This window comes from Apaloderma vittatum, unplaced genomic scaffold, assembly GCF_000703405.1.
Source record: "Apaloderma vittatum isolate BGI_N311 unplaced genomic scaffold, ASM70340v1 scaffold2362, whole genome shotgun sequence".
Taxonomy (NCBI): Eukaryota; Metazoa; Chordata; class Aves; order Trogoniformes; family Trogonidae; genus Apaloderma; species Apaloderma vittatum.
In genome coordinates, this window is record NW_009702849.1 from 3101 (window position 1) to 30853 (window position 27753).

The 27753-nt window shown below is 38.2% G+C and overlaps 1 protein-coding gene across 1 annotated transcript; it reads left to right on the top strand.

Annotated features, from left to right (window-relative positions):
* The first annotated feature begins 310 nt into the window (after window positions 1-310).
* Window positions 311-26077, top strand: FAM126B (family with sequence similarity 126, member B). The gene is made up of 10 exons (XM_009864366.1): window positions 311-373; window positions 1431-1532; window positions 6709-6888; window positions 8999-9079; window positions 9708-9823; window positions 10579-10674; window positions 12379-12495; window positions 13195-13282; window positions 18555-18714; window positions 24882-26077. The coding sequence occupies exons 1-10, from the start codon at window positions 323-325 to the stop codon at window positions 25484-25486; spliced, it is 1596 nt and encodes a 531-aa protein (XP_009862668.1). The 5' UTR covers window positions 311-322; the 3' UTR covers window positions 25487-26077.
* Window positions 26078-27753: the final 1676 nt, after the last annotated feature.

Below are 27753 nucleotides of genomic sequence, written 5' to 3' on the forward strand. Positions count from 1 at the left end.
TGTAGTTGCTCTTCACTTTGTTCCACTTCTATTTTCTTTGTACTGTATTTGGTAAGGTAGGAAGAATGGGATGATGTGTATGCCTTAATGTACATTTTGGCCTGAAGCACTGAGAACAGTTTAATCATTGTTAGAAGTGGAGACCAATTGTTCAAAATGCAACTCTTCCTATTGTTTGATATTATATAGTTCTCTTGGAAATATGTTAAAGCCTTTCATTGGGGTAGAATTTTACAAAACTAAATTTTGTTACCAAAACTCCTATTTAATTTCTTTTTTTCCTTTCTCTTCTAAAGGTAAGAGAAGCAAAAGAAGTAAGAAAATGCTGGGATCAGAACGAGGTGTCGTGGAAGAATGGCTGTCAGAATTCAAGGTGAGCTGAGGAGATGAATGATGGCTTTATGCCACAGAACATTGATTTATATTTTTTTATCCAGTTTTATATTTTTAATCCAGTGATTAACATTTTAAATGTCTGTTGATTGATCTTTCAACTTCTGTTGCATAAAGCACTCAAAGGTGTATGTAAATGAGTCAGCTGGTACATAATATGCAATGCATAGTTCTAATTGTTTATTACTGTAGAGCAGAATTGCTAGGGAACATTGCTATAGCAATGTGCTTATATTAAAGCATATATTTCTGTGTAGATCAAGTTGATAGACTTTAACTAATAGCTGGATAATGCTGCCCAAATTTCTAATTGAGCACCTTTTTTATTTTTAAGAAAAATAATAGAAATGTTTGGGACTTAGGAAAAAATAAATAGTTGACTGCGTTTTTTCCTGTAGTCTGTATGAAATTGTTTTGTCATGAAGAATGTGAAGTATTTTTAAGATTTTTTTTTTCATGTTGGTGATTATGCTGATTGAAATACAGGATAATGCATAAACAAGAAAACTGGATTTCATGACTGATATGAGTTTGTTATTTAATTTAAGAATTAGTAATTCTTCACATCACTGATGATACATGATAAGTCATTATGTGCTGTTTTTGGAAATTTGTTGAGAAGCCAAGGATGCAAAATCCACAGATGTGCTTGCTTGGTGGGACTTGAGGCTGCCTGTGCTCTTTCTAGATTATCCACATCTCTTAGAGAATTCAAGTTGATTTAATGGAGACTTTGAAAAGTGCCCATTAAAAACAGAATATCAAGACAGAGTCCTCATATCAAGCTGGAGCAAATGATTTTATGAGAGATCATAAAATGAAACTGCTTTTGGATTTAACCCTGAGAGTTGGTATGTGCCATCAAAAGCTCTTCATATGGAGAGCTTGCACTGAATGAAATAGGTTACAAGTCTGGAAATTTACTGAACTTTGGGATTTTTTTCTTTATGTTGGGATGAAACTGAATCCATTTGCAGAGATCTTTAATGCTTGAAGTATTGATTAAGCAGCGTAACACTTTTTTTCTTTTTCTTTAGGCATTACCTGAAACACAAATTTCCAGCTATGCAGCTACATTGCACCGAAAAAAGCCACTGGTACCAGCTCTTTATAAGGTCATTCAAGACCCAAATAATGAGGTAGGGGGCTTTTTTGTTCACATTCTCCTATCTTCCACCTCTACAAGTAAAACTAGAGTAAAGGAGAAGTCTGCTGGACTAACAGACAAAGGAGGCATTACAGTGAAACTCAGTAAGACCAGTGTGCTTGTCACGGGGTAGCTTATTACAGTGAAAAATTGAATTGATTTGTTAAATCCTATTCAAATAACCAGATCATCTTTTGCTTATAGTAGTATCATGTTTGTGTAATTTGGTTTATGCTGCTGTAAACGAGCGCAGAACCAGAGCCCCAGAGTAGCAATGTACACAATGAAAACTTAGCTTACCCTTGTACATAATTTATTTTGCAGATGACTTTAACGGAGCTTCCTATTCCATTGGATTCTGCTATGAGCATTTCTGGGAAAGTGTGTAAAATGTAACTTCTGAATAAATTGTGGAAGCATACCATTCTCTGCTGTATAAACTACTTTAGATAAAATGCTTCAAAATATTTCATTTGTCATCTGTGATCATTTGTACATTTATAAATTAAACGGCAAGTGTACACAACAAGGAAGTACTTTATAATCCTAAGAACAGCTCAGCTGCTTTTGGAAGCAGAATGCTTTATTGAGTTTAAAGGAGATTGCATAATGCTCCTTTAATAAAAAAATAAAACAGCTTTGTTGCTGTCAACATTGTTTCAGTGTTACAATAACTTGCACAGTGACCATTTTCTTTGTTCTGAAGCTGCAATTACTCCCTCCAACCTGAAGCCACAACTGCTGTTGTCTTTTAGTATATATGTAATTTGTATATGTATATACTTCTGAAAACGTAAAAGCTTTCCTTTGCTTTGAGAATAAGCGTTTGATTTATTTATTTTTTTTAATATACAAAGAACCAATTTTGCACAAAAAATATCCTCTTAACAATAATCTTGTTAGTGCACACTGATGCTTGTCAAATATTACCCTTTGGAACTACTGTTGCTGTTTGGGCCTGATTCTGGTACCAGGTGTAAGAAAAGCAATCACAGACTCAAAGGTGGCTAACCTCAGGTTCTGCTTGTTAAGGCAGTGTGTATTCCCGTGTTGAACTTCTTCCAAACTTATTTGCTTGTGAGGAGTATAACCATAGTCAATTCATTACGTTGCATATTTCTGTGGTAATATTTGTCTCTAAGTGAGGTCTTTTAAAAATATGCTTTATAGGAGAGTATTTGTTAGAAGGATGACTGATTGCTTATGAAGATAAATCTTATGTGCTAGACTATTAGAAAAATGTACTTGTTGGATTCGTAAACTTGAGGGACAAGTAACTCTTTTTTTAGTAAAACTTAATCATCAGGTTGATCTGTCTTTAAAAAATTCCTACAAGGGCAAACGTAACTTTTTCTAGAATCATATAAATCTATCGTGATAAGACCAGGATTATTAATTTAACATGGAACCAGCATGTTTAGGAACCAAACCAAACAACTGAGGTGTTTTCTCTTTTTTGATAGCTGTCTGCCAATTTGAGAGCTATTGAATGAAGGCAGGCATGCTGTCAAGTTAAATACAGTTGTTACTGTTTACCTCTTAGGAAATTTTCTGGCTTTTTTTTAAAATATGGAAGTGATAATGACTGGAACAGGAAGTTACATAAAGAGTATAGAGTGGTCTTGCTCATAAACAACTTGTGTAACAATAATATATCGATTTTTGCATAATATTTGAATTTTAAAGTAAAGTGTTACTGAAGTACTGGGGTTTTTTTGATTTATAATATTTGGAGTTGGTTTTTACCTGTACTGAAATTCAAACACTGAATGTTCCTGTGGGCCTATTTAGGTTTAACTTGGAAAGCTCAGTTTTTGAAGTAAAATGAAATCACCTTTGCAATGCCAAGGACTTCCTAGACCTAGTACTTTTCAAATAGTAACTAATTTCACCTGTTATGTCATAGTTAAGCCTAAAACAAGCAAGTTATTTTCTGCCACAATTGAATTCTTCAAAAAGGCAAGCATTCAAAAAGGCAAGTCTTTGTCTTGTATTTTCTAATGCGTTGTAACTTCAAGGTATGGCCCGTTAGGCAAAGCTGTAAATTAAGCCAAACTAAAGGTATTCATCAGCTTTCTTAAAACGTGACTAGTCTGCGTCTCTGTGAGGTGTAAGAACAAAGTCTGCAAATTGTATCACTGTCACTTACCTTATTCGAATTGCTGTTTATGCTGATAGGAAAGTTTTTAGTTTACCAGGGAAGAAATATGGTTATAAGACTTTTTTACTTTGTTTTGTTTGGCTGACTGCTGTGCTACTCGGTTTCCTTTGAGTTTGGACTCAAAGTTCTTTGGAATTAAAAAAGTATGTAGCAATTCATGTACACATTCACTACTGGTGACAAAAGCTCCATTTCCTGTGTTTATCCAGTGTCTTCTCAATATTTATATTCAGAGAATTAACTGGAAGAGGCTGATTCTCTGAAAAAACAGATAACTAGGATGCAAGGAAAACATTTGCTCTTTGTTACAGTGTCAAGTTTTGTGGTACCAGGTGGGAGACAATCATAGTATACTTCAGTGGGAAAAACACGGATGTTCGTGCATTTGAAAATCTTTGTGATGGTAGCTTTTTCTCCTGGACTTGAAGCTCTGAACACACCAAAAGCACTATAGTAGTTGCTATAAGCAACTTCCAGGTTTTCACCTAAGTAATTTGCTGTTGTTAAACCGTTTTCACAACTAATACGACGACTACTAGAAATGAGGAATATTTACATGCTTGCGGCACTAGTGTCTTGGTATTGCTTGTATCTTCCTAGGGAGGATGGTTTCACTTGACAGACTAAAGTGCTCTGGTTGACTCTCATCTGACTTTAGCTAAAGTACAGTATTCTTTTCCACTGTTTTTAATGGGACTTAGATTAAACTGGCTGATTTCAAATAGGAAACAGCTTTGGGCTGCTGTCCTCTCTAATCAAATAGAAGCACTATTTATAGCTATGCTGCTGTATATATCTGGTATCTGTTAATATTTGTTTAGCTTTGTACCTGTTATCTTGCAGATATGCTTGTATTGTTTGCAGAAATTTATCTTTTTCTTCTGTCGGCAAGCATCTTGCTCATACCTTCTTTTAAAGACCTACAGATGTATTCAGTGAAGTCTGAATTATTTATTAACCACTTGATTTGAACATCTGAAAAGTGCAAGGCCTTTCATCAAACAGGGATACAGTTCTGTCTCTGTGGATTTGTACATTTACTGTAACAGATGGTTTTAATAATTAGTGTCACTTTTAGACAGGAGTTTTAATTAATGAGAATATGCTTATTAATCTTTTGAACATAAAGTGCTATATATTTATGAAATACTGGAATAAACATACTAGATAAAATAATAAATGCTCAACTCGATAGAGAAAGCCCTAGCGTTGTTTTATTGAAATGGCTGCAATATTAGCTCTATGGGCTTCTACTTTCACTAAAATACCAAACCAAAACTAAAGCGGTGAGGTATTTACATATATGGCTTGTAAAAGTCTGTGTGCTCCAAATGACTGGACTTCGCATTCCATAATAACATTGTCAGTGTCGACTTCCTTCCCTCACTTTCTTGTGGAGTCTCTCTTTGCTTCTGTTGTAGAAACAGGCTTTTAGCTTAGAGTAACTAGACTGTCAGTTAGAAGCCTTGTTAATTAATCAAGGTACTTGTACCAGAGCATTGTATAAGAAGAGATTTTTCTGAGAGCAACGTTTTATTTTACATAAATGTCATGTTATGGCTTATGTAATCAATGGTTTAAAAATAGTGTGTTTCATTGACCAGGGTGTTGTCTGTTAGAAATTAAACTAATGTGTTCACGCTTTCTTGGGTGATGCTGTCGTAAGACAGATACCTTGATAGAAAATTCTGTCATATATTTATTTTGTTTGTGCTATACTAGACTAAAATGTTGAAGTCTAAATATGTGCATTTATGGCATTGCATATTTATTGAGTATTCAAACTAATCAATTGTAGAAATGTCTGTCCTCCTAGTAGCAAGGGACTTCTTCAGGTTTAAGAGAATGAATGGTTCACATCAAACCACAGAAGTACATCTTCCTACAGCATAGCAGAAGAGTGCCAGTGAATTCTACAGGAAATTCTGGGTACCAAGATTTTGACAAATAGACAAATGAATAAATTAAGAATGCATCAAGGTCTGTGAAATATACTGCTAATGCTCCAAAAGTCCTAAGCTGCATATCCCTGGGAGTGGAAGTGTGTACTGAAAGAGGGATCATATATGCCTTATCCAGTCTTCTGCTCTGCGCTGGGTATTTCCTATTTATGCCGTATCAAAATTCCTCTTGGAATAATTTTTTTTTTGTAGCTTTTGACTTTGATATGAAAAACTTGATTAGTCATAGGAAAGAGGGAGACAGTGTGATATGGTTCCTTTCTTCCACTGTGAGGGTGGTGAGAAAGGTTGCCCAAAGAAACTGTGGATGCCCCTCCCTGGAAGTGTTCAAGGCCAGGTTGGACAGGGCTCAAGCAACGTGGACCAGGTGATCTTTAAGATCTTTTCCAGCCCAAAACATTCTGTGATTCCTGTTCATTAACAGTTCTGTGGATGCATCTAAACTACTGCTTTGGCAGTGCAGGCTCTTAAAACGGCAGGATTTTTTGTGCTTGTATCGCACTGACTTGGCAAGGATGTTTTTTGATTCTTGTACTGAAACCTGAAGGGCAGCTCAAGATAGAAAAATCAGTTTGCATTGTAATGAGCAAATGCACATTTATTGCATTGGAGGCTAAAAAGCTGTAAGAAATTAATTTATATTTCTGTCAACAGACTTATTAGCAGCTGTCATTAGCAGCTAATCTTTAAACTTTGTACTTTTATGAACCCTAAAACTGTTTTATGGTGCACATAGTTCAAGCCGCATGTCTGTCACATGCCTTGGATTCGTACCTGTATACAAAATAAACTTCATACTAACAGCCCTGGAGAGCACAAGATGGTGGTGGCTGTAGTAAGGCCACGTTTCCCAATACTGCATACTGGTGCCCCTCAGGTCTGTCCTTACATATCTCCTTAAAAGGAATGCAGGTATCATTGTTCCATCAAGGAATGTAATTTTTACTGGCTGCAGTGGCTATGATAAGGTCCCTGTATTTGCTATTTTGGTCTCCCTTGTTCAAGAAGGGTGATGGCAATTTATTAGCCTTTTTGCCTTTCTGCAGCTTCTGGAGCCTGTTTGCCACCAACTCTTTGAACTTTATCGTGGTTCTGAAGTTCGACTCAAGAGATTCACACTGCAGTTTTTGCCGGAGTTGATCTGGGTGTATCTGCGTCTTACTGCCAGCAGGGATAGGCAGAGCAATGGTTGCATTGAAGCATTGCTGCTTGGCATTTACAACTTGGTAAGTGAGATGAGTGGGAATGGCTAAGGAAAGCTTTGATCTGAGGTTTGTGTCACTGACCACTAGCAATAAAGCAAATTATTGGAACAACATATTTAAATATATAATAGGCTTACATGAAAGCCTATTTAATCTAGAGAAAAGCGTAATGTAATGAAGGTTTTGCAAACACATTCTTACTAAAATATTTTTTACAGTAATCTTTTTGGGACAAACCTTTTAACTGAAAAGGGTCATCTCGTGGCTTTTCTTGAACCGTCCTTACTTGTTTGTGAGGAAGTTAAGTAGCCCTCATTCATGTTGAAAACACAATTTTCCCTGTATTCGGCACTCGTGAGACTGCACCTCAAACCCCGTGGTCGGTTTTGGGCCCTGCACTGAGCAGGCTGTCAAGGGAAGTGGTGGATCGCCTAAAAGCTGTGTAGATGAGGGGCTCAGGGACATGGGTTAATGGTGGACCTGGCGTTGCTGGGCTAATGGTTGGACTCAACGATCTTAAAGATGTTTTCCAACTGATGTGATCCTGTGATTGGCAGCTTCATGTGTCACTTCCACCTGCTCTCTCATTTAGTCTGAATATGTATTTTAAAGGATAATTTGAAGCTGAAACCACTCTGTGTGCTAGTGCTTAGCTACATGCATTTTTAATTTTGAGGCAGATAGTTGTATTGAGTAGACCTGTCTTTTTATACATAAATAAAAGTAACCGTAGATTATTAAATTTGGCTGTTGGGTGTAAGTGTAGTTTTTATATCCTTGCCTTAGTCTGGAAATGGTTACTCTTGTAATGTTATGAGGCTGTTGGATAAGTTTAGCAATACTGTAAAAGAGGCATTCTCTAATGGGAATTTGTGTGTTAAAATACTTTAAAACATACTGAAACATCACCCTTTTTTCTGCTGTCACAATAAACCCCTCCCTTTAATTGGATATTATGTTTCTACACATAATGAGACACAGAACAGACAAGCTGTGATTCTTAAAAAATTAAAAAATTGTTACGTGTATATAGATCAGCTCTAACAACTGGAAGATCCATTTTTTTTTAGATTTATTCTGATAGAAAGAGCATTGGAAACTGCTTGTTGATTTTTGGTACCATTTGCTGGATTGAAGTAGCATGTTTATCCTTGTCAGCTGTTTTCTTGCAAAGGTCCTTTTGCAGTTCCTCTGAAAGTTATGTTCATGATTCATGTTTTTTAAGGCCTCGAAATTGACAGTGGCTCCCGCTATCTTTTCTCTTTTAAGTCGAAATTTTTCTGTACATATAATGGGACTAAAGGAGGAAAGTTATTCTCTCAGTACTTAGGGAGTGAAAGACAAGGATCAATCTTTCACGTGTTCCTAAATTCTACCAGCTATCCTCCCATTGTGATTTTTAGAGGCCACTACAAGTACTGTGCTACCTTGGACTAAGCTTTCACATAAACTGGAATGACTAGAGCTCATTGTTTGGAAATTTGTTGTACAGAGTGATAAGGCAGGATTTTACACTCCTTTTTGGGATAGTCTTATGTAATTGCTCTTAGTGTATTTGCTTTAAAAACTGCTGGGTTTGCTTATGCAGTAGCCTAGCAACTACAAAATCTGACCACTCTGAAAATCTTTTGAGAAAACATTCTGTGTATTTCTTACTGATAGAATGCCTGATGAACCCTTGCCAGTCCCAGTGATTTCTCCTTTTCTCTGTGATGCATTTATTCTGAAGTACTGCCCATCGTCACCAGCCGTCGTGTGTTGGCATCTTCTGGGCTTAAAGTTTAGCCCTGCTCCAGTGTGCAGTTCTATTATAAATACATGTTGTAACATAACAGGGGGCTGGAAAAGCTTTTTGTTCTTATTTGGTTTTGAGAAAGTAGCACTGATCAAAGAGCTAATGCTGTTTTTTTAATTGTTGCAAACTGGTTCTGCAAAACAGTCTGACAGATCTTTCGCACAAGTATGTGTGTAAACTTGCTGGTATTCTGCAAATGCACATAGACCCTGGGGTGTTAGTAGTCTTGTCGGATCAGGACATCTAGCTTCTTATTTGTTAAATGTCTTCTAAGAGTTGAAAATCGTTCCTATCTCCTTAATTCTGCTTGGGTTTTGGTTATTTTTTTTAATGCAGGAAATTGCTGACAAAGATGGAAACAACAAAGTTTTATCTTTCACCATCCCTTCGTTATCTAAACCCTCAATATATCATGAGGTAAGAGAGCTGCTGTGGTAAATTAGAACTGGATTTATTACAGGAATGAAAGCTGGATCCATTTGATGCAACAGACCATTTTAGCTGCATCTTGTTGCAGTAAGTTTTTGATGTTAGTAGCTTGCAATTATTGTAATCAAATGCAATGGCATTAGTAGAAAAAAAAAAGTAAAGGTTGAAAAATTTCTTCTGACAGTGCCCATTTTGGACAGAGGTTAGTTATGTTTTAGTTGCAACTGTGGTTTTTGCCTCTTATGTGTTAGTTTAAGAGTAGTCTTTCTTCGAACTCCCTTAATGCAGTCTGAACTTGGAATTGTGTTTTTCTTTCTCTACTTTTCTTGTACAAAATGTCCGTGCAATTAAGACAAACTTACTATAAATAGATATGTAACAATCAAAGTTGAAAGTTACTCTCACCTTTTCTATTGCTTGTTAAGTGTGGAAGCTTACACACTTAATGGAATTAGACAATGTTTTTAGATTTACTGCATTCTGAAATAATCTTCATTTTTACAGATCATAAGACAAGGGTGTCTTTTGGCTTGGATAGTTAGGAGTTTTAATGTTTTGGGGGCACCATTTACATATGATTCGATTTCTCCTTCCTCCTCCCACCACCTGCTTCTAGCCCTCTACTATTGGATCCATGGCTTTAACTGAAGGAGCTCTATGTCAGCATGATCTCATCAGGGTAGTTTACAGTGATCTTCATCCTCAGAGAGAAACCTTCACAGCACAGAACCGGTATGTGGTATTCTAACATTAGACATGCTTGACTAGGCAGTCAACAGGTCCTTAAACTTTAAAACCAAATATATTGTCTGTCCAGACCTTCCTCAGCGTTAAGTGCTTGGAAATAAATGTACAGAACAGCCCTGGTAATCTTGAGGTGTGGTATTTTTGTTGTTTGTTTCCATTTTGTCTGTTGTTCTGTGAGTTAATTGAGAAGCGAGTGACTTTTCTGTTATTTTTGTGTCTAGTGAGTATCTTTGTGTTTATGTCTGTCAACTCAAATTTTTGCAGAAATGTAAAAAAATTCAGCTTTAGCTCTCAGGCTGTGATTTGCCCTTTCCCCAGGAAAAGGGGAATAGAGCTAATTGGAGAGACAGAATAAGAGATGAGAGAAATTGCCTTTGCCATTCTATAGTGAATTTGTGACTGAAGCCAGCTTTGGGAAACTGATTAAAAAAAACTCCGAATATCTTGCAGACTTGTCCAGTTCTATTAACTTTGTCCATATATTATGCCATATGGCATTTTCCTCATAGTTCCTGCATATGCTAACAGCTTTCAGTACTAGTAACAATTTTAAGTGTTTGATAGTGAACCTTTATTATTCTGTTTTAAGTTAGTGAATTATAGTGAAAGAGAATTTCAGGATTAGTTTGTTTACTTCTGTGGGGTATTTTTTGACGCCGAGTTGTGGAATTCGTGTGTTAAATTCTGACCAAATATTTAGAATTTAAACCATGCAAGGTTTTGCTCTTGTCTCTGTTCAGGTTTGAGGTGCTGAGCTTTCTTATGCTGTGCTACAATTCTGCTATTGTCTACATGCCTGCCTCTTCTTATCAGTCACTTTGTAGGATGGGTTCCAGGTGAGACACTTATCTTTGACATAATCTTGCAGGGTGCACCTAGACTTCTAAATATTCATGCAGGAAAAAAGAGAATTAATGTACTTGTTGCATTCAATAACTTTAAATATTTTACTCTTGGTCAGTCTTACAGCTTAATTGGAAATTTGAAGTTGTGCTTGCATACAGATAAAACACATGGATTATGTTACTAGTGCATGGGCTTTCGTTGTAATTATGTAACTTTCTGTTATTCAGAAAGGAAAATTAAAAAGAAATTTTGGGGGAAAATTAATTGAAGCTATTTGGACTGATTTGCATTTTTTGGTTCTACATATCTTTCAGGCATTTTTCAGTATGATCAGCTTAAAAGTCCTGTGAGGAATACCACCAGTTTCCTCTAGTTCCAAATATTAATGTCTCACTTCTGAGGATGGTTTATATGAAGTGCTTACACAATGTTCTTCTAGGTTTTAGTGGTTTGTTTAGGTTTTTCCTTGGGTTTTTCTTTGGTTTTTTTGTTTGTGTTTTTTGTCTCCCTGATAATAACATCCCACTGAGGAATTTAGTACTGTGATTTCTCAAAATCGTTTGCATGTCCTTTATATAACCTTCTACTTGAATAGTCTTACAAGCATCTGGTTGGCAAAGATCCCTGCTTTTTGTTCTGAAAAATCCCGAGTGTATCTGATACTCCCATATGCCTGTTTTTACCAACATTTTTGTCTAAAATTAGATAAATTCTCCTTTTACCCCCAGAGGAACCTTTTTAAATATTTTTTGATTTAGCATGTTTGCTTCAGGACAATACTGGCATGACAGAAAAGCATTACATGCAGTTCAGTTACATAGCACAGAGAGATCAGACTGACTTCTAACAGCATATACTCTGTAGTAACACACACACACACAGTTATAGCCTGTTTGCTTTCCTGTGATTTCTGATGAGAATGGGTTAATTCTTGGTATGCTTCCATCATCTTCACTTAAGTTGTGGGTATTGCCAAGTATGTTGTATTTTGTGCATCTGAAAATTAGATCTGGATAGAAAAGACAGACTACATTATGTAGGTTAGGGATTTTTTGATTGTTTAGGAAGCGGTACAGCAGGTATTATGTATTAGTGGCCATGCGTTGCTTCCATGATGAAGATTCAGATATGAAAGTTAAAAAAAATTTATGTTGTTTTTCTTATGGCTACTTAGTGCTGCGCAGTATATGGGAAGGCAGGCCCTTTTTTTTTTTTTTTAGGAGGCAGCTGAGAGCAATTCTCAAGAATACAGTATCTGTGTTATCCAACTTTAGGCAAAAGGGGATTGCATGCAGTCATACATCAGATGGGAGATGACCTATTTCCCTTCTATACCACTGAAATGTTTCCTTTAAAGAAAGTTGAGTTTGGCTGCAGAATTTTGGGGAGAGTCTCCCACTTGGTGGCTGGCAGTAGAGAACACCTTGCCACCCTCATTCTTTTGAAGCTGGTTAGGATTTGAAGAAAACAGATGGAGTTAATAGTTATGTGGGGGTGAGACTGGATTATCAGCAAGTCACATCTCAAGGCACTATTATAAAACTAATGGCTGCGAGAGCAACATTAAGCGTGTTCTGTGTGTACTTGTATTAAAAAAAATTAATTTTTGAAAATGAACTAAAATCTCTGTGATGTAAAGACATTTTGTAGTCTTTGTATGATTAACATTTTATTACAATGGTGGTTCTTTTCAGGCTATGCGTGAGTGGATTTCCACGGCAGCATGAGAAACGCTGGAGAGAACACTGTGGCAGGGTGGTGTTAGACCCTGACTTCATGGTGCAGCTGCTCACAGGTGTCTATTACACCATGTAAGTGCATGGGGGGGTTTGTATAAAGAGAGATGTTTAGTTTTACATTAATTAAAATATAAAGCTAGGGAGTTTTTATGATTGAAAAAAACCCCATCAGTTAAACTTGTCACACAAGTTTATAACTCTTTCAGTGTATTTCTTGTTACTTACTTACTTAGCCAACTGATGATTTGAAAATACCCTTGTCAGCATTGCATTAGGTCATGAGGGGCCAGCGGTAGGTGCTGAGGAGAGTTAGGCTTCTGCCTTAATCTTTTCCCAAGTTTCTATTACCACCAGATACTTTCTGCTCATAAGTGTAATGAGCTTGGATGCCAAAGTAAGCTGACAAAATGCCAGACGTGTTGAATGTCAGTAGCTTCTGAGGTAGTAAAAAATCTATTTCTGATGGAAATTCAGCACTACTAAGTAGTGTTACCTGTACATCTTGACTCCATTTTGTATTATTTAAGTTTGTCCTGATTGTGGCATCAGCTTTGTCTTGCTTGGAGGTGACAGGGACCAGTTTTTTTGTTATACCAACAAGATTAATTTAAAAATGCTTTACCTATACTTTTAGAAGTGAAGAGACTGAGGTGTACGTACAGTTGATGAATTTTCTACAAAAGCAAAGAAGTGAAGAGATGATGTGGGCAGAAAAAAGACGAGTTTGAGTTCATAAGATATGAAGGATAAACATCTTTCTTTACTTTTTAGATATAATGGTCAGTGGGATCTTGGCCAGGAGGTATTGGAGGACATAATTTACAGAGCACAGCTTGAACTCTACTCACAGCCTCTGCTGGTAAGAAGCACTCCATTGCAATTTATGGGCTTGGTTGAGAGGAGTATGGATGTTTTTCTGAAGTGGACTGGTAATGAAAGCATTCGTGGCCACTTATTGCACTCCCAAATGCAAGTGGTTGTTAACAGATGATGTTTTCAACACCACTATTTATACGATACTTTTTCTGCTTGAGTATTAAGCTAGGGTGTTGGGAGCTCCTAGGACTCATTGAGGCTGAAGACTTGGATTTCCTAGTGTGTCAAGTTGGGTCAGAATGTTCATGTTGTTCTGATACAAGCTGCTGATGACTGATTCAAAGATGCTTAACTGAATGGCTATATGTGATAGGACGTTGGTTGCAAAAAAGGTGTTTGCTTCTAGACTTTAAGTGGGGCTGAGAATAGCTGTGTGGTTTAACTGATAACGCAGAAGAAAGTGAAAAGGAGGTGAAGCTTCATCTCCAGACTCAATGTCAGATTTTGATTGGTTGAAGTCAAACAGGTCTTTACCCTTATGTTCTTTGGAGAAGCAGCAATAGAATGGAGTTCTGACTGTTTGGATTTTATTCAGTTTCCACTATGCTTGGTGCTCGTAAAAAGAGAAAAATGAAATGGGGAAAGTGGTAAAACAGATCTGGGTGTAGGTGGATGAAATTGGGAAAGATGAAGAAGGTGACAGGGAGGAAGGAGGCATGGGGGGATTTTATTTTTTTTGTCAGATATAGGAATGCAGATCAAAGTAAGAGGGAAAATTAAGGAGAATGAAGTAAAATACACATGTCTCATTTTCTACATGAAAATTGTGGCTAGAACCCTTTAATGCTCCTCTGAACTAAGAGCAGTAAAATTTCACTGGTTTTTACATGACTAAGAAAGGAGCAGATTGGGAAAAATCTTTTTATGTGGCAATCTGAGATCCCTCTCTTCTGCAGTACTTTAGGTAAAATTATTACCTTGATGAATTAATATTGGCTGTAAAATATATCTACAGGCTTTCTGACACTGCTGCATTTTAAGTACTTGGTATCCATTGAATTATAATAGTTGATTCGTTTTGGAAATGACTCATGACTCCATCAGATTGAAAGTTTGAAATTAAATATTGAACCTCCTGAACGGGGCCACCATTTAAAAGGTGTGTGGGATGACGTGGAACTTGATGATATGACAATTTTCAGCCCTCATTGTTCATTTTTAATCAGTTTGTCCTTAGGGATTACTTCCAATTGTAAGAATCCTCTAGAATGTATTTGTTTTTTCCAGAGCTGCTATTGCCTCTAAATCCTGTTGTCTGCTGTTTGTGACATCACGACATCACCAATTTTCCCCTCTTCCCCAGCTGCCAGGTTTTTTGTGCATATGTGTGCAGGCATATCTGTGGGGTTTTCTTAATATGCTGATCACTGCCTTGCTTCCTATCTCATTTCACCACAATTTTTGAAAGCACCTTTAAGAAATTCTCAGCTTTATAAAAAAGATGTCCTTGGCCTCATGCTACATATTTAAGATTTTACATTTTTGAAGGTTGGAGTCCTTTCACCTCATTGCGTTCTCCAGGAGATGTGTATAATCTAGCAGCATTACAAAACTTTGTATTTTAAAAACTATTGGCACCAAATAAAATACTGTCTGTGCAGCATCCCAGAAAAGTTTTGAATTCAGCTTCTGCCTAGGATTTCCCAACAGCAGCAAATTCTTTGAAGGCCATTTAATATTCAGGCAACCCCCTCACTGGGATTAGTTTTAGCTATCTGTACTCAAGCTATTTTTATAATTATGGGAATACCATCAATCATCATTGCAATGAGAAACGGTCCCTGTGTTTGGGTGTGTGTTTTGGAGAAATGTTTTTCACAATATGGTGAATTCAAGCTGAAATAGCAGTATCAGAAAACTATAGACTATCTGTAGAAGCGGTAGTCTTCGCTGTTACCTAGAGACTGCACTGGAAGGGGCAGGAAGAAGGCAAGGGAAAGGCTTTTTCAGAGAAAAGTATGTCTGTTGCCAGACACTGGGTATTGGTTTCACAGTCATGAAAACTGAGTCTTTTTACAGAGGGAAACTAATCACCAAGAGTCAGTATTACCACCAGGCTCGCAGGGACCTGGGGAGTAGCTCAGTTCCAGTCAGTCTCTTCCTCTGAACACAAGAGTTGTGCACTTGTTTCAGACGGAAATCCAGGTCTTCATTGTAAAGGCACTCAGCCTTTCTTAGCCTGGTACACATGAAGCATGGATCAGCAAATCCCTAATGTGACAGCACCTTTATCCAGTGCATTTTATGGATGTACTTACTGCTATTGTTGGATGTTCATTTCATTAGAGCTCCTTTCTGGTAGACAAGAGTGGATGTCTGGCCTGAAACCAGCCCTCCCTTGTCATTGATAGCTGCGGACGTGGCTTGCCAGCCCTGAATTGTGCTGCTTATTTGTTTTCCTGCCTTTCAGTGCTGGATTTAGACATAGTGAGCAAGCAGTTCTGTTTTTTTCTGTCAGAGAAGAACTGTGACTCATTCAAACTGATTATTTAGATTGTTTCAAAGTTCTACTGTTGTGCTGATTTCTCTCTCCATATGGTTCTCCTCAGTCCCCAGAAGTACAATTTGTGCTGTTAGAAAGAGCCACCTGCTAAAAGGTTCAGCAAGCAGAAGTGCTCTGTTGCTTCTCTGGTCCTGTTGCAGAAGCTTTTTGCTACTCATTTTTAGACTTTAATCTTGCGTACCGAGAAGAGTACCTGTTCAAAATAGGGCACAGCTCTAGTGAGCAGAAAATGGGAAAACAAACCATTTTATACTATTGAACTCGATCTGCTTTGGTTCAGTAGAGGAGAAATGAGTTTCTAAAGTCTTTAGCATGATCAAGGATAGAGTGAATGCAGTTTGTACCATTTGGAGAGGATGGTCTGGAAAAAAGCCCTACATGAGAGAGCTGTTCAGAAACAAGTGCTGAGGTTTAGTGAATTGGCTAGCAAAGGGCAAGTTAATGTTGGACTAGTGGAAGACAGAATTATAAAGAGCGTTTTTATGATGATGCCAAGAATCTTTTGTGCTGCTTAGGAAGGCGGTGGAGATGATGTTTAATGGGGAGTTACAGGATCACAACAACAGCTGGAGATAAGGATCAGAGGTATGGCAGCCATTCCAGGCTCTCAGGAAGTAAAAAGTCTTTGATTTAGTTAATATCTGCAATATGTGGCTTTACTGTTAGTTTCATTTCTTCTCATGGTTGCTGAGTGGTTTGTTCGTTACAACTTCTGGGAAAGTAACTTTTATTATAATGCGAAGAAAACCTTTCAATTCATGGAGCTTTTATGGTATGCCATATGCATTGATACAGTCTTTTTATCGAACATTATCTGAGATTCTCACAAGACAAATAATATGAAGATCTGCCAATAGAGTCTCTTCCAGTAGTTTAGTATATTTCTTGTTTGTGCTCTTGCAAATGCAACAACTGAAGACTTAATTAGCTAAGCATAAGTGGTGTGTGTGGGCTTTGGGGGATGTTAAGCAATTTTTTCGATGTCCCTTACACTTCCAAGGCCTCTGGCAACCTCAGAATATCAAGACAACATTGATGAAATTTAAAAGCACATTAATTCTGGCACTAGGTTGGGAGGAACATAGGAAAATTTTCCTTACAACATGAAATTTGGAAATGCTTGATTGTAGTAATGTGCTAAACAGTTAATGCTACTCCATTGGCTAGCCACAAGTCTTCTATACAATAAACAAAATGCCAGTTCTTGGAAGAAGAACTTAGTCTAAAAGAAAGAAAAATGTATGTATGCATTGTCAAAAAAAGCAATGTCTTGCAAAGATGCCTATTCTAAAGCAGATCTCTATTTCATTTGAGTGCATAGAACAGTCACCTTCATAGTTCTATCTTTGTCTTAAAGTAGGACTTACATGCCTTTGCCTTGAGCTAACAATAGACTACATGAATTTAAGACATGCAAACCACATGTATTTAAATAAATGTGTTTCTCTTGCTGTGTTGTGAACTCTGTTCTCTCAACTTGCAAAATCAAATCTTTTGTGGTACATGAGAAAATCCATTAGGAGGCCACATAAAGTTGCTTTCCATAATCTTCTGTGTGAACTGTAGTGCAGGGAAAAGTCTACCCAAATTATGGTGGGAACTGTTGCTAGGTAGGATTTTTATAGATACTAGCAAGTTCTATTTCCCATAGCTGTTTTATTTTAAGTCTAGGTGTCTCTGATCCTCTTATTTTGTCTACTGTCTTCACTAGAGGGAGAATAAAGAACATGTAGGAAGTCAGATATCTGTGAAACATGAGAGATCTATGAACAAAGTTGTGATGTTTCTTATTTTTATCGCTGGTTGGTTGTATGAAGATATGATTTTGGAAAAATCAAGGTGTTTTGTTGTTTTTTAGTTTTAAATCACATTTTGTGTGGAGCAGCTTAGCTATTGAATATTGCATGTGCTGTGGAGACCCAACTTGCTTTTCAAGAGCTGGTACACAAGTTCACTCTTTGAGCAATGTACTTGTAAACTAGGAAACATAAACAGAAAGTTGCTGTTTTAAAAGTTTTGAAAGTAAACCTGTAATTCCACAGAGGCATTTTATGGGAAATTGAAAAAGCAGTTAAACATCAAAGCCAAAAGAGGTCACTTGTTCTCCTCAAAGCTGCAACATAAAACTTCTGACTTGATAATAGGCTATTGCAATTAAAAATTCCATCTAATCAAGGTGAATACATTTTAATGATTTGATGTTCATTGCTAAGGTTGCCTCCCCCCCCCCAAAAAAAAATCTTGAAAGTATTTGCAGTCTAATCCCCTTGGTTAGTTTGGTTTTGGTAGCTGCTTTTTGTAGGATTTTTTAGGGGGGAGGTTGGGGGTATGAAGTAAGCCTCGGTGGAAACTGGCCCTGTTTCTTCCCCGTACAAGGCCATGTGCGGTTTGCATTGGCTTGGCCAGTGACTTTGTTTCATGACATTCTTGTCATAAAACATAAAAGGTATTTCCCTTGTCATTTTGCAGTCTCTTTTGGGTGGAGTCCTTCCTGTGTAAGTAGTATTTGTCAGTACAGATTGCAGACATGGAACAAAAATTACTGAAAAAAAAAAGGAGAAAATCTAGCTATATTTTGGAGAATGGGTCTATGATGAGCTTTTCAACGTAGTTATTAGCTGTGAATCTTGGGGATGGATCCATCCATGTGGATGAGATTTGGCTATTTACTTTCTGTATCCAGCAAGAGATGTAATTTTGCTATTAGTGCAATCAAGGACAATAGTAGCACAGCATACTGCTTTTATCTTAGGTTGCAAATGCCATGAAGAACTCGCTGCCCTTTGATGCTCCTGATTCATCGCAGGAAGGCCAGAAGGTACTGAAGGTAGAAGTTACTCCAACAGTGCCGAGGATTTCTCGGACTGCTATTACAACAGCTTCTATCCGCCGTCATCGCTGGAGGAGAGAAGGTGAGCTTTCTCTGCCAAGAGCAAATGCTGTAGCGTACTGTATTCATCATCGTCACTGTAATCTGGCTTCTGAGTTTGAATGTTTGCAGAACAGTTGGTTTGGGTTTTTTGTTGTTTGTTTGTTTTTGAGAAGTGATACTCCATAACAATGTATGATATTTTACATCTTCAGAGCACTGCATGAACATGAACATTTGGGGTGTTTGTTTTGTTTTGATTTGGTGATACGCTGTGCGGTAGATGAGAAAATGGAGAAGCTGGAAAATGTCCTAAAGGATTTTTTTCTCCATGTAACACAGGATAAAATTGTAGGAGTAGAGTATGTCTAGAATTTAAGTTCTTGCTTTAATCCACAATAAAACTCAACTGCCTCTCATCATAAATAGCTCAGGGAAGGAATGGTATTACCCAGGTCTTGATAGAGTCCCAGCTACCTAAAGCTACTGAAGGCAGTGGGAGAGGGAAAAGCTGAACATCACAATCCCACCATCCTATGGCCCAATTTAGAGAGGGACTATGTCATAAAATAGCTTTGATTAGCTTAGAACTAGTAATTGTTTTTTCTCAGTGAGTACTTTTGTATGGAAGTGTGCTTGACTGTACAAATTAAAAAGAATAAAGTAGTAAGGTATATTACCTTGATATGATGACATCTTCAGTGTAGGTGTAGCAAAAAGATTGCTTTGAAATCACTTTGTTATACTTACAATGCTTTGTTGTTGCACATGTATAAAACATAGATTAAAAACACTGCATAGATGGCTGAAGGTAAAAGAGTCTGAAAACATGGATTATGTATTTTCCTCTGGTACTCCTTTTCTGGGATTTTTTGTGGTTTTATTTGGGGAGGGTTGTTTTGCTGTGGGATTTCTTTATATATTATGTGCACAAGGATTTCATGGCCTCTGGTCTTCAGCTGAATCAGGATGTCCAGGACAACAAGTAGCTGTCTTCTGTTTTCAGGACTCTGGGTCATGTTTGTCTTTGCCGTAGTTGCCATTATATTCATTTGCTAGTCTCTGGTCTACAGGATAGCCCACCTGTCTCTTCCTGTGGATGTTTTCACAACTTTTAGCAAAGCATGAGTAGTGTTTTGTGTTTGTTCCGTATCTGCATAAGTCTTCTATTTTCCCTGCCTGGGTTGGAATGCCAAGAGAGGAATAGAAAAGCACTAAAATGTTATGTGTTGAATCCCAGATGGCTTTGACTTCTCAAGCGAGGCTGACTCAAGCATACCTGGCTCACCGATCCAACACGGCTCCACAGACCTAGGGATCAAACGTGAGCAAGAGGGGGAGGTGCCGATGCGCAGGACCCCTGAGCATGGCTTCCCGGAGCCCACCTTGGCAGCAGCCACAACAGAGGGTAGGACAGAGATGAGGAGGCAGAAGTCAGTGAGGCAGTTGCTGGAGGAGGATCCTGGCTCCCTATCCCCAAGCAGAACTTCTTTCCATTCTAGTGTGTGTTTCCGCTATCCCAGGGTGTATTAGCTTCTCTTTGCAATACACGCATCCCCTATATACCTAACATCAGGTCAGGTACTACCTTCTGTTATCATGTGGGCTGGCCTGGGGCTTGCATCTGTGTGGTGGAAGACTGCTTGGCATGGCAAAAAAAAAAAAAGCAAAAAAAACCCCAGCCCCAAACAAACAGGGGTAATAGCCAAGAGCTTTGGGATTGCTTGGAAACTTTCTATTACTGAGCATGTTTAATATTCAGAAGGAAAAAATGCACCAGGTGAACATGGATCTAGTCTGAAAAGTAGACAGAGTAGAGTATAAATGGATTTGGTGACAACTGAGTAACAGTAGCATCTTCTTAGTCTGCAGTTTTTAAATTTTGCCTAAGACAGATACACGGCTGCTGATGTTTTTATTTGTTAGTCATTCTTTAATTGAAAATTCATACATGTGCAACTCATTTACCTGAATGAGCTGGCTACTCTGAAGACAAGTACCAAAAAGTTGTGTTTTCAAGATGAAATCAGGTTATAGTATTTCTAAAAACTTCAGAAACAGTTATTGCCTTCTTTCTTAGTCGTGCTGTCCACATAAATGCTGTAGGACTTCATATGTCTGTTCTGCAGCCAAGAATAGCAGGTAGAATAGCTAGCTGAAATTTTTTTTGCTTAACTTTATGAATTTTCTTATCTCTACTCCCTAAAATACATGGGTTTGAGTACTGAATTTGAATCACGGTTTCTTCTCAAAGATGAGAAGTAAGTATTTGTAAATTTAGCTAAACGTTTTCAGGTGTTCTCCTATCCTAAGTCATCTTTTCCATCTGAACATTCCTTTGGTATTTCCAACCTCTATAAGCCTATCAGTTCATTGTAAATGAAATTTATTTGCGCGCTTGGATGTGAGCTACATAGGTTTCAGATTTGTTCTTCTGGAAACAGTAATTGGAAGAATTTGGAGATTTAATGTAGTGTTACCACATAATCCTGACCCTTAATCAGAGTTGCTGTCAAACAATAATTAAGACATCATGCTTCTGTAGAAGACAGGTGCATAAAAATGTTTAGTGCAGGTTTATAATCTGCTCCTTGGTGCATAATGAATTTGAGCATGCTCAGTAAATGAGTCCTGTCTTCTAGGTTCACTTGTCCCATTGGTCTTACTCCATTTTACTAAACTTTGCATGTGCATGATCTGAAGGATATGGAGAAGTCCTCAGCTGCAGAGAATGTTCTGGGAGAGACAGGAAGTGGGAAAGAAGTTGGAAAAGATGTGGCCTTCTGGTCTTCATCCATTCTGTAATTTGGCATATTCTTGGATAAGGCATGCTTCAAAAGGAATGGGTTGAGTACCCTTTAGTTCTCTAGCATTGGCAAGGTATAGTTACTTCATTGGACGAACTGAGTTCCTCCAGTTGATAGTGTCTGGGAGAAGGCCAACAAATGGAGTTTGCCTTGATTATCAGTATAGAATTGTGTGTGTAGGTATAAAGGTCTATTATCTTACTGATGCTGATTTCACAGAAAGTTTTGGCTAGCAAATTCCCTCTTATAAATACCATTTTATTATCAAACAGTATAGTGAGAGACTGATAATTTCTAGTGACTTTGCAACCTTCAGTTGTGAGAAGGATAAACAGAATAAAAGTCACTTTAAAAAGCTGTATAACCGCTTCTTCAGATCAGTGTTCTGACCCAGTAAGTCGAAGAAGGCAGAGGATTTCAAACAAGTCTCAGTGATGCCTTACAAGGTATTCTGCTTCCTGGTTGTAGCAGCTATGGTTATGTGCACTGTTTCGGGTCAGGGGGACTGCTGTGTAAACACCTACAGGATTAATTATGTACGGGCATAAGTAATGAGTTCTTTGGGGACGGATTTATTGCGGTAAGGAACAGCGAGAGTCCTGAATACACACTGTAGTGCAATTGATAGGATTTCTGTCAGGTTGCCCTGTCACTTTCTCCTCTGGCCTTACAGTAGAAGAGTACTTGAGAGGAGTAGATTTTTTAGTTCTTGTTTTCTTTTTTTAGTTGTCGTATTGGTCTATTGGGAAGAATTAAAAAACCTTTATGACTTCATCCTGGTTTTTCCCCTAAACAGAGTATGTAAGACTCAAACATTTTTGAGTGTTTCTGAGGGCAGTTTTTAAACGAGAAATACCATGTATTGGGAAAAGAATGTGTGTTTACTGGAATTGCTTCAGTTCAACTGAGAACTTCTGTAGGTATCTGGATCTGACTAGACAGAAATTCTCTTGCATGTTGTCTTCTCTATCTTCTTCATTTTTGAGCACTGCTGTGCTGCCTGGGCCTCTCTGTAGTTGCAGCATCCAAAAGGTTGCAACAGCCCCTCTCAGTCTTGTCTTTAAAGTCTGCAGGTAAAATGTCAGTTTTTAAGTGTGACTCTTCTGCTTCACTGTTCCTGAATAGGAATATCTGGTTTAGCATTCTGTTACTCAGTGATGTTTTAATGCAAACTCTGAAGACCACTAATGTGCTTGTAATAAGAAAAAGCTTATCAGTATTGTCTAGAGATACCTTCTTGTGAGTTACACATCTTTCATTTGAGTAAGAAGGGCTTGAGAGAGGACTTGAGCTGCTGCTATTGCTGCTTGTAACCAAACACGCTTTCATCCAGCTTTGCATGATTACATAAAGAAACATAAATGTTGGTGTATTGAAAAAGTGCTCTTGCTTTCAGTATGTTCCAGTTACGTCTTATTTTTATTAGCATCTTGTATTATGCGTGGGGAGGGAGGGGATGTGGAGATATGGCGAATTGTGAATAAAATAGATCACTATCTATTGTAAGAAAACATCTCAATGAGAAGATGAAAGTCTAGTTTGACTAAACAGGGTAGGCAAGAGGGTGGGAAAGTATGTATGTAATTTAAATATGGTTACAGGAAGTTAAAGCAGGTAACACGCCCTTCATATTATAATAACCCTTGAAAACTAACAAGCTTGTTTTTCTAAGGCTAAAGGTGCTACCAAGGAAGGAGGACTGCAGTAGCATGAACTATATTATCTTTCTGCTTCTGGGACACTAATGAGTCAGATCTAACTATATAAAACTACAGAATAATCTCACATTGCATTGGTCTGAGAGAGGCCCAAGAATGGTTTGATTTGGAGATGGCTAAAGATTTTTTGCCAGTTGATACACAATAATGCTGATTCCAAGGCAGATTTTCCTAAATATAAGTAGTAAGTTTAAGACAGAATAATAAAACTTCCCTGTGAAATTTTCTCTTTGTTTTTCACTTCAGAAATGTGAATTTGGATCAACCTCTGCTGCTGCTACTTGGAGGCAGCAACAACACTGAAAGCTTTGTGTCTGTTCTGCTTGCCATAAAGCAAAGCGTTACTCAGTGTTCTGCTAACAATCAGCATAAAGGGATGAACTTCCACCCAATGTTAAAATGTCATAGGTCCTCGCCACCACTTTTTCCCAGTTCTGCAAAAGAGATTTAAACATGATTGCTTGGCAGCAAGCTGGATTGAACCAACTGCCAGTAGAGCATTACAGTGGCTTTAGCTGGGACAGATCTGCAGGCTTTGCGGATTTCTCGCAAATAACCAGGCTCCACAGCTTTTATAAAGAAAAGCAGTATTCTTATAGCCTGAATGTCTCCTTTTTTTCTAATGTAGTTAAATTTTATGACTTTCCTATTGAAACAATATGCAGAGCAACAACTCAAGCTTCATTTTCAGTTTTGAAATTTGAATGCATTTCAGTTTTCTGCTGAAACAATAACTCTACTTTTAAGTACTTGGAGCTCAGAAAAAGGACTGGTATAAGATTTAAAAAAAAAGACATTTTTGTATGCAGCCTAATCATATTATGGGCTTGAAAATAAGGATTTAAGAAAGAAATCTGTCAGGTGTTTTTTTCCTCTTTGAGATTCCACAGTGCCTCTTCGACAACAGAAAGTGTTTCGGAAGTTAAATTTCTCTTCGTATAAGGCTTGGCTTTTTTTCTCTAAAACATCTAGATGCTGAGATAAAAGCAAATGCAGGGGAAGCACCGGGACAGGATTGCTGGAAATGCAGGGAGGATTGAGCTCTGGAGAAAGCTAGGAATTAGGGTAATCTGCAGCAGGAAGTACAGTCACATAGTTTGAAGTGCCAGCTATGCATAAGAGAAGACTTCTGCCTCTGCTGGGGCATTGTTATTGCTGGCCTAGGAAGCAGCCTAATTTTGAAGCTTACTGAGCAGAACTTACTCTGACTGGAAGAGATCCTGAACGTGCTTAGATCTCGCCTCACAATAGGATAGAAATAGTCTGAAAAGCTTTTTCTTTAATTTTATTTTTTTTAATTGTGTAGGAGGAGAATGGTCACCAGTATCTGCAGACAGAACTAAAACAAATTAACCAAACGAGGCCTAATTCCTCTTGTTTATTGACAAAGTTTGGGGGATATTCTGACTGATAAAAATGATGTAGGGGAAAAGCAAATCAAGCTCAGGGAGTACTTATTGTTAGATATTCTGTACTTATTGTTAGATATTCTGCTAAATATGACAGGAAGATTATTGGCTGAGAATCAAATTTTTAATCAAGTGGAAACCAGGTGGATTAGCAGATGAGGTTTGTTTTGGCATTCCGTGTACATCTTTGTCTTCATGTATTTCGAATGCTTACTGCATGTTCTCATTGGTGTGGGGTTGTTGGTTTTCTTTTTTGGTTGTTTTTTTTCTTAATAGATACTGAAGGTGTAAATGGAGGAGAAGAATCTGTGAACCTTAATGATGCTGATGAAGGATTTTCATCAGGAGCTTCCCTCAGCAGCCAGCCAATTGGGACCAAACCTCTATCATCTGTATCCCAGAAGGGCAGCTTCAGGAAAACAGCAAGTGGGCGTTCTGCTAAGGATAAAGAAACCTCTCCTGCAGCAAAATCCAACGAGAGCCCTCGAGATTCAGTAGCTCGGAAGCAGTACGTGCACCAATCCACTGACCTTGGTGCAGATACAATTGAGATGACACCTACTAAGAAACACCTGAGCCTGCCTGCTGGGCCAGTGGTGCCAAAAGCCAACAGTTTAGGCCTGATCAGGACCGCCAGTGCTTCCTCCAGTAAATCGTTTGACTATGTGAATGGTAGTCAAGCAGGCTCCAGTGTTGGAGCTGCTACAGAGGGTGTTACCAATCTAGCAGCTGGCAACACCAATCGGTTTTCAACTATCAGCCTACAGGACGACCGACTAGGCCAAGCTGGGGAAGGTAAAGATCTCCTTCCCCCAGTAGCTCCCCTAACCAAGCAGTCTCGATCTCCAAGTTTCAATATGCAGCTGATATCCCAGGTGTAACTCTGGCTCCCTTCCTTAGGACTCCCTTTTTCCCCTTAATCCCCTGGCAAGTTCATCCTTAGGCAAAACATGAACCATCGTCCCACGGTGTGAAAATACTGACTGTTGTGATCTTGTTTGATTTGGTTTAGCTACCATACTGTATTACTGATACAGCAATAATTCTTACCTCACCTTCATCCTCCCCCCCACCTTGTACACATGGTTGTGGAGCAGTATATAACGTACTGTATGCCTTTTTCCATGCCTTCCTTCCTCCTTGGGTGATGTGCAATCCATCGTAGGCTGATCAGTCCCATTTCAACACTGTGAGACTGAAGACATCGGCGGAAATGGTGAATGTGATCCCTATGAGATGATGCTTTGGCTTTGCTAAGAAATAGAAACGGGTTTGTTTTCTCGGTCTACAGTACTGCAAAGACTACTGGATCATGACTTTTCTTTCTCAGAACCAGGAGTGCCTCAGAGATTCTAGTGTGACTTTGGACCTCTCTGAGTCTGTGCAATCAGTTCTGGGGAGGGGATTGTCATTGCTGCTCCTGGCTGCCTACAGCACTTTTTTCATTGAAATAAGGGTAGTTTTTTCTTGCCTGCCCCCAGTCTCTCATCCCAGAAGCTTTCAACGTTCAGCAATGGAGACATGCATATTAACAAGTTGTTTTCCCTCAAAGAAAGGATTCTAAATAGATAATGTAGGTTACAATGCACTTCTAATGGTGTTGTAGCCATCTGTAATGTTACATGTCTTCCCCTCCAGGACACAGGGTCATTCTGCATACAGATCTAAATTTAGACAATGCCATGCTGTTAAAGCAATTTGGTTGGTAAGTGGGAGGGAAGCACTGCTTTCCCAAGAACTAATGTCTAGCTCTGCTCCATTTTTGTTGTTATTGTTCTTGTGAGGTGCTGATCACTGAATCGAAAGGTGTAAAGAGTGTTTCTCAGGCTGCTCTCCGTGGTATCATGGTTGTTGGACACTCCTGCCCCTCTCAGCTGCTTTCTCAGTGTCTCTGAATTCAGTCACGGAGTCATTTGAATAATCCTGCAGTCCAGACAGACCATACTCTTAAGGGGCTGTCTCAGGGATAGAGACAATATTTTGCTAGAAACACTGAAGCTTCAATGTGAAATGCTTTTCTAGAAACACTGTTTATGCAAAGGGGTACTGACAGTCTTTTTTTTTTTTCCCCAGAAGGATCACACTTCATTGCCTTGGTGTATATAACCCTTTGAGTTTTTTAAACTTTTATTTTAGTGGATTGACCCTGCTCTAGAAAATTCAGAACTCATACCGTTGAGCCGAGCCTTGAATGTATGTGACTAGTGTATGGGCACTGGCTGGTACTTTTGCTAGAAAACACTGCTTAGAAACACATTTCTGATTACATGGGAGAACATTTGTCATTCTCTCTCCATATCTCTCTTTTTGGATTGCTAAAGAGAAAAGAGGAAAGTTCATCATGTATGCTTAAGTCATGTGTGGTGTCCTGGGAGTTTACGAATTGTAAACCCACAGGAAAGAGTTAGGTTGATTTCACCGTCACTGTGACGGTTCATAGAATCATAGAATGGCCTAGGCTGGAAGGGACCTTAGAGATCATTTTAATCCAGCCTCCCTGCCGCCAGGGACACCACCTCTCAACTAGATCAGGCAACACATGGGGGCTGAACAGGAATCGAACCTGCGACCTTTGCATTGTGAGCGCGCTCAACCGACTGAGCTAACCGGCCCCCATAAACATAAGCAGTTACAAATAGCAGGATGACTTTGAGTGATGGTCTTGAACAAACTCGTGGTGTTGCATTGCTGGTAATTGGTTTGGATTTGGGGTTATTTTTTTTGCTTTTGCATTTCTTTATTTCAAATTTACATTAAAATTTATTTAAATATTTTAAGATTTTTTTTCTGTGGTTTGATGAGTGACTGATAGTATAGTCTTCATATCTTACATTCATAAAGCCAGTTAAAAGACATCTGGACTGATGCAGAAATTCAGTTAGAAAGTAAATGGAATCATCAGAAAGTTATAAAACCATAGAGATTCTAAATTTTAATTATTTTTAAGGACCACCAGTCACACACAGATGGAACTAAGGTGAAGTTGAGATTAAGCTACAAGGCATTTTGTGTAAAAATCTCAAAAGCTGTATACAGTTAAACTCTATAAATGATTTGCTAGTGGAGACAATAGGTAAGTCCTGGTTGAAAATATGAAGTTTGTATTTTGTACAGACCATCACAAAGGAAATTCTGTTAAAGGGCCAAA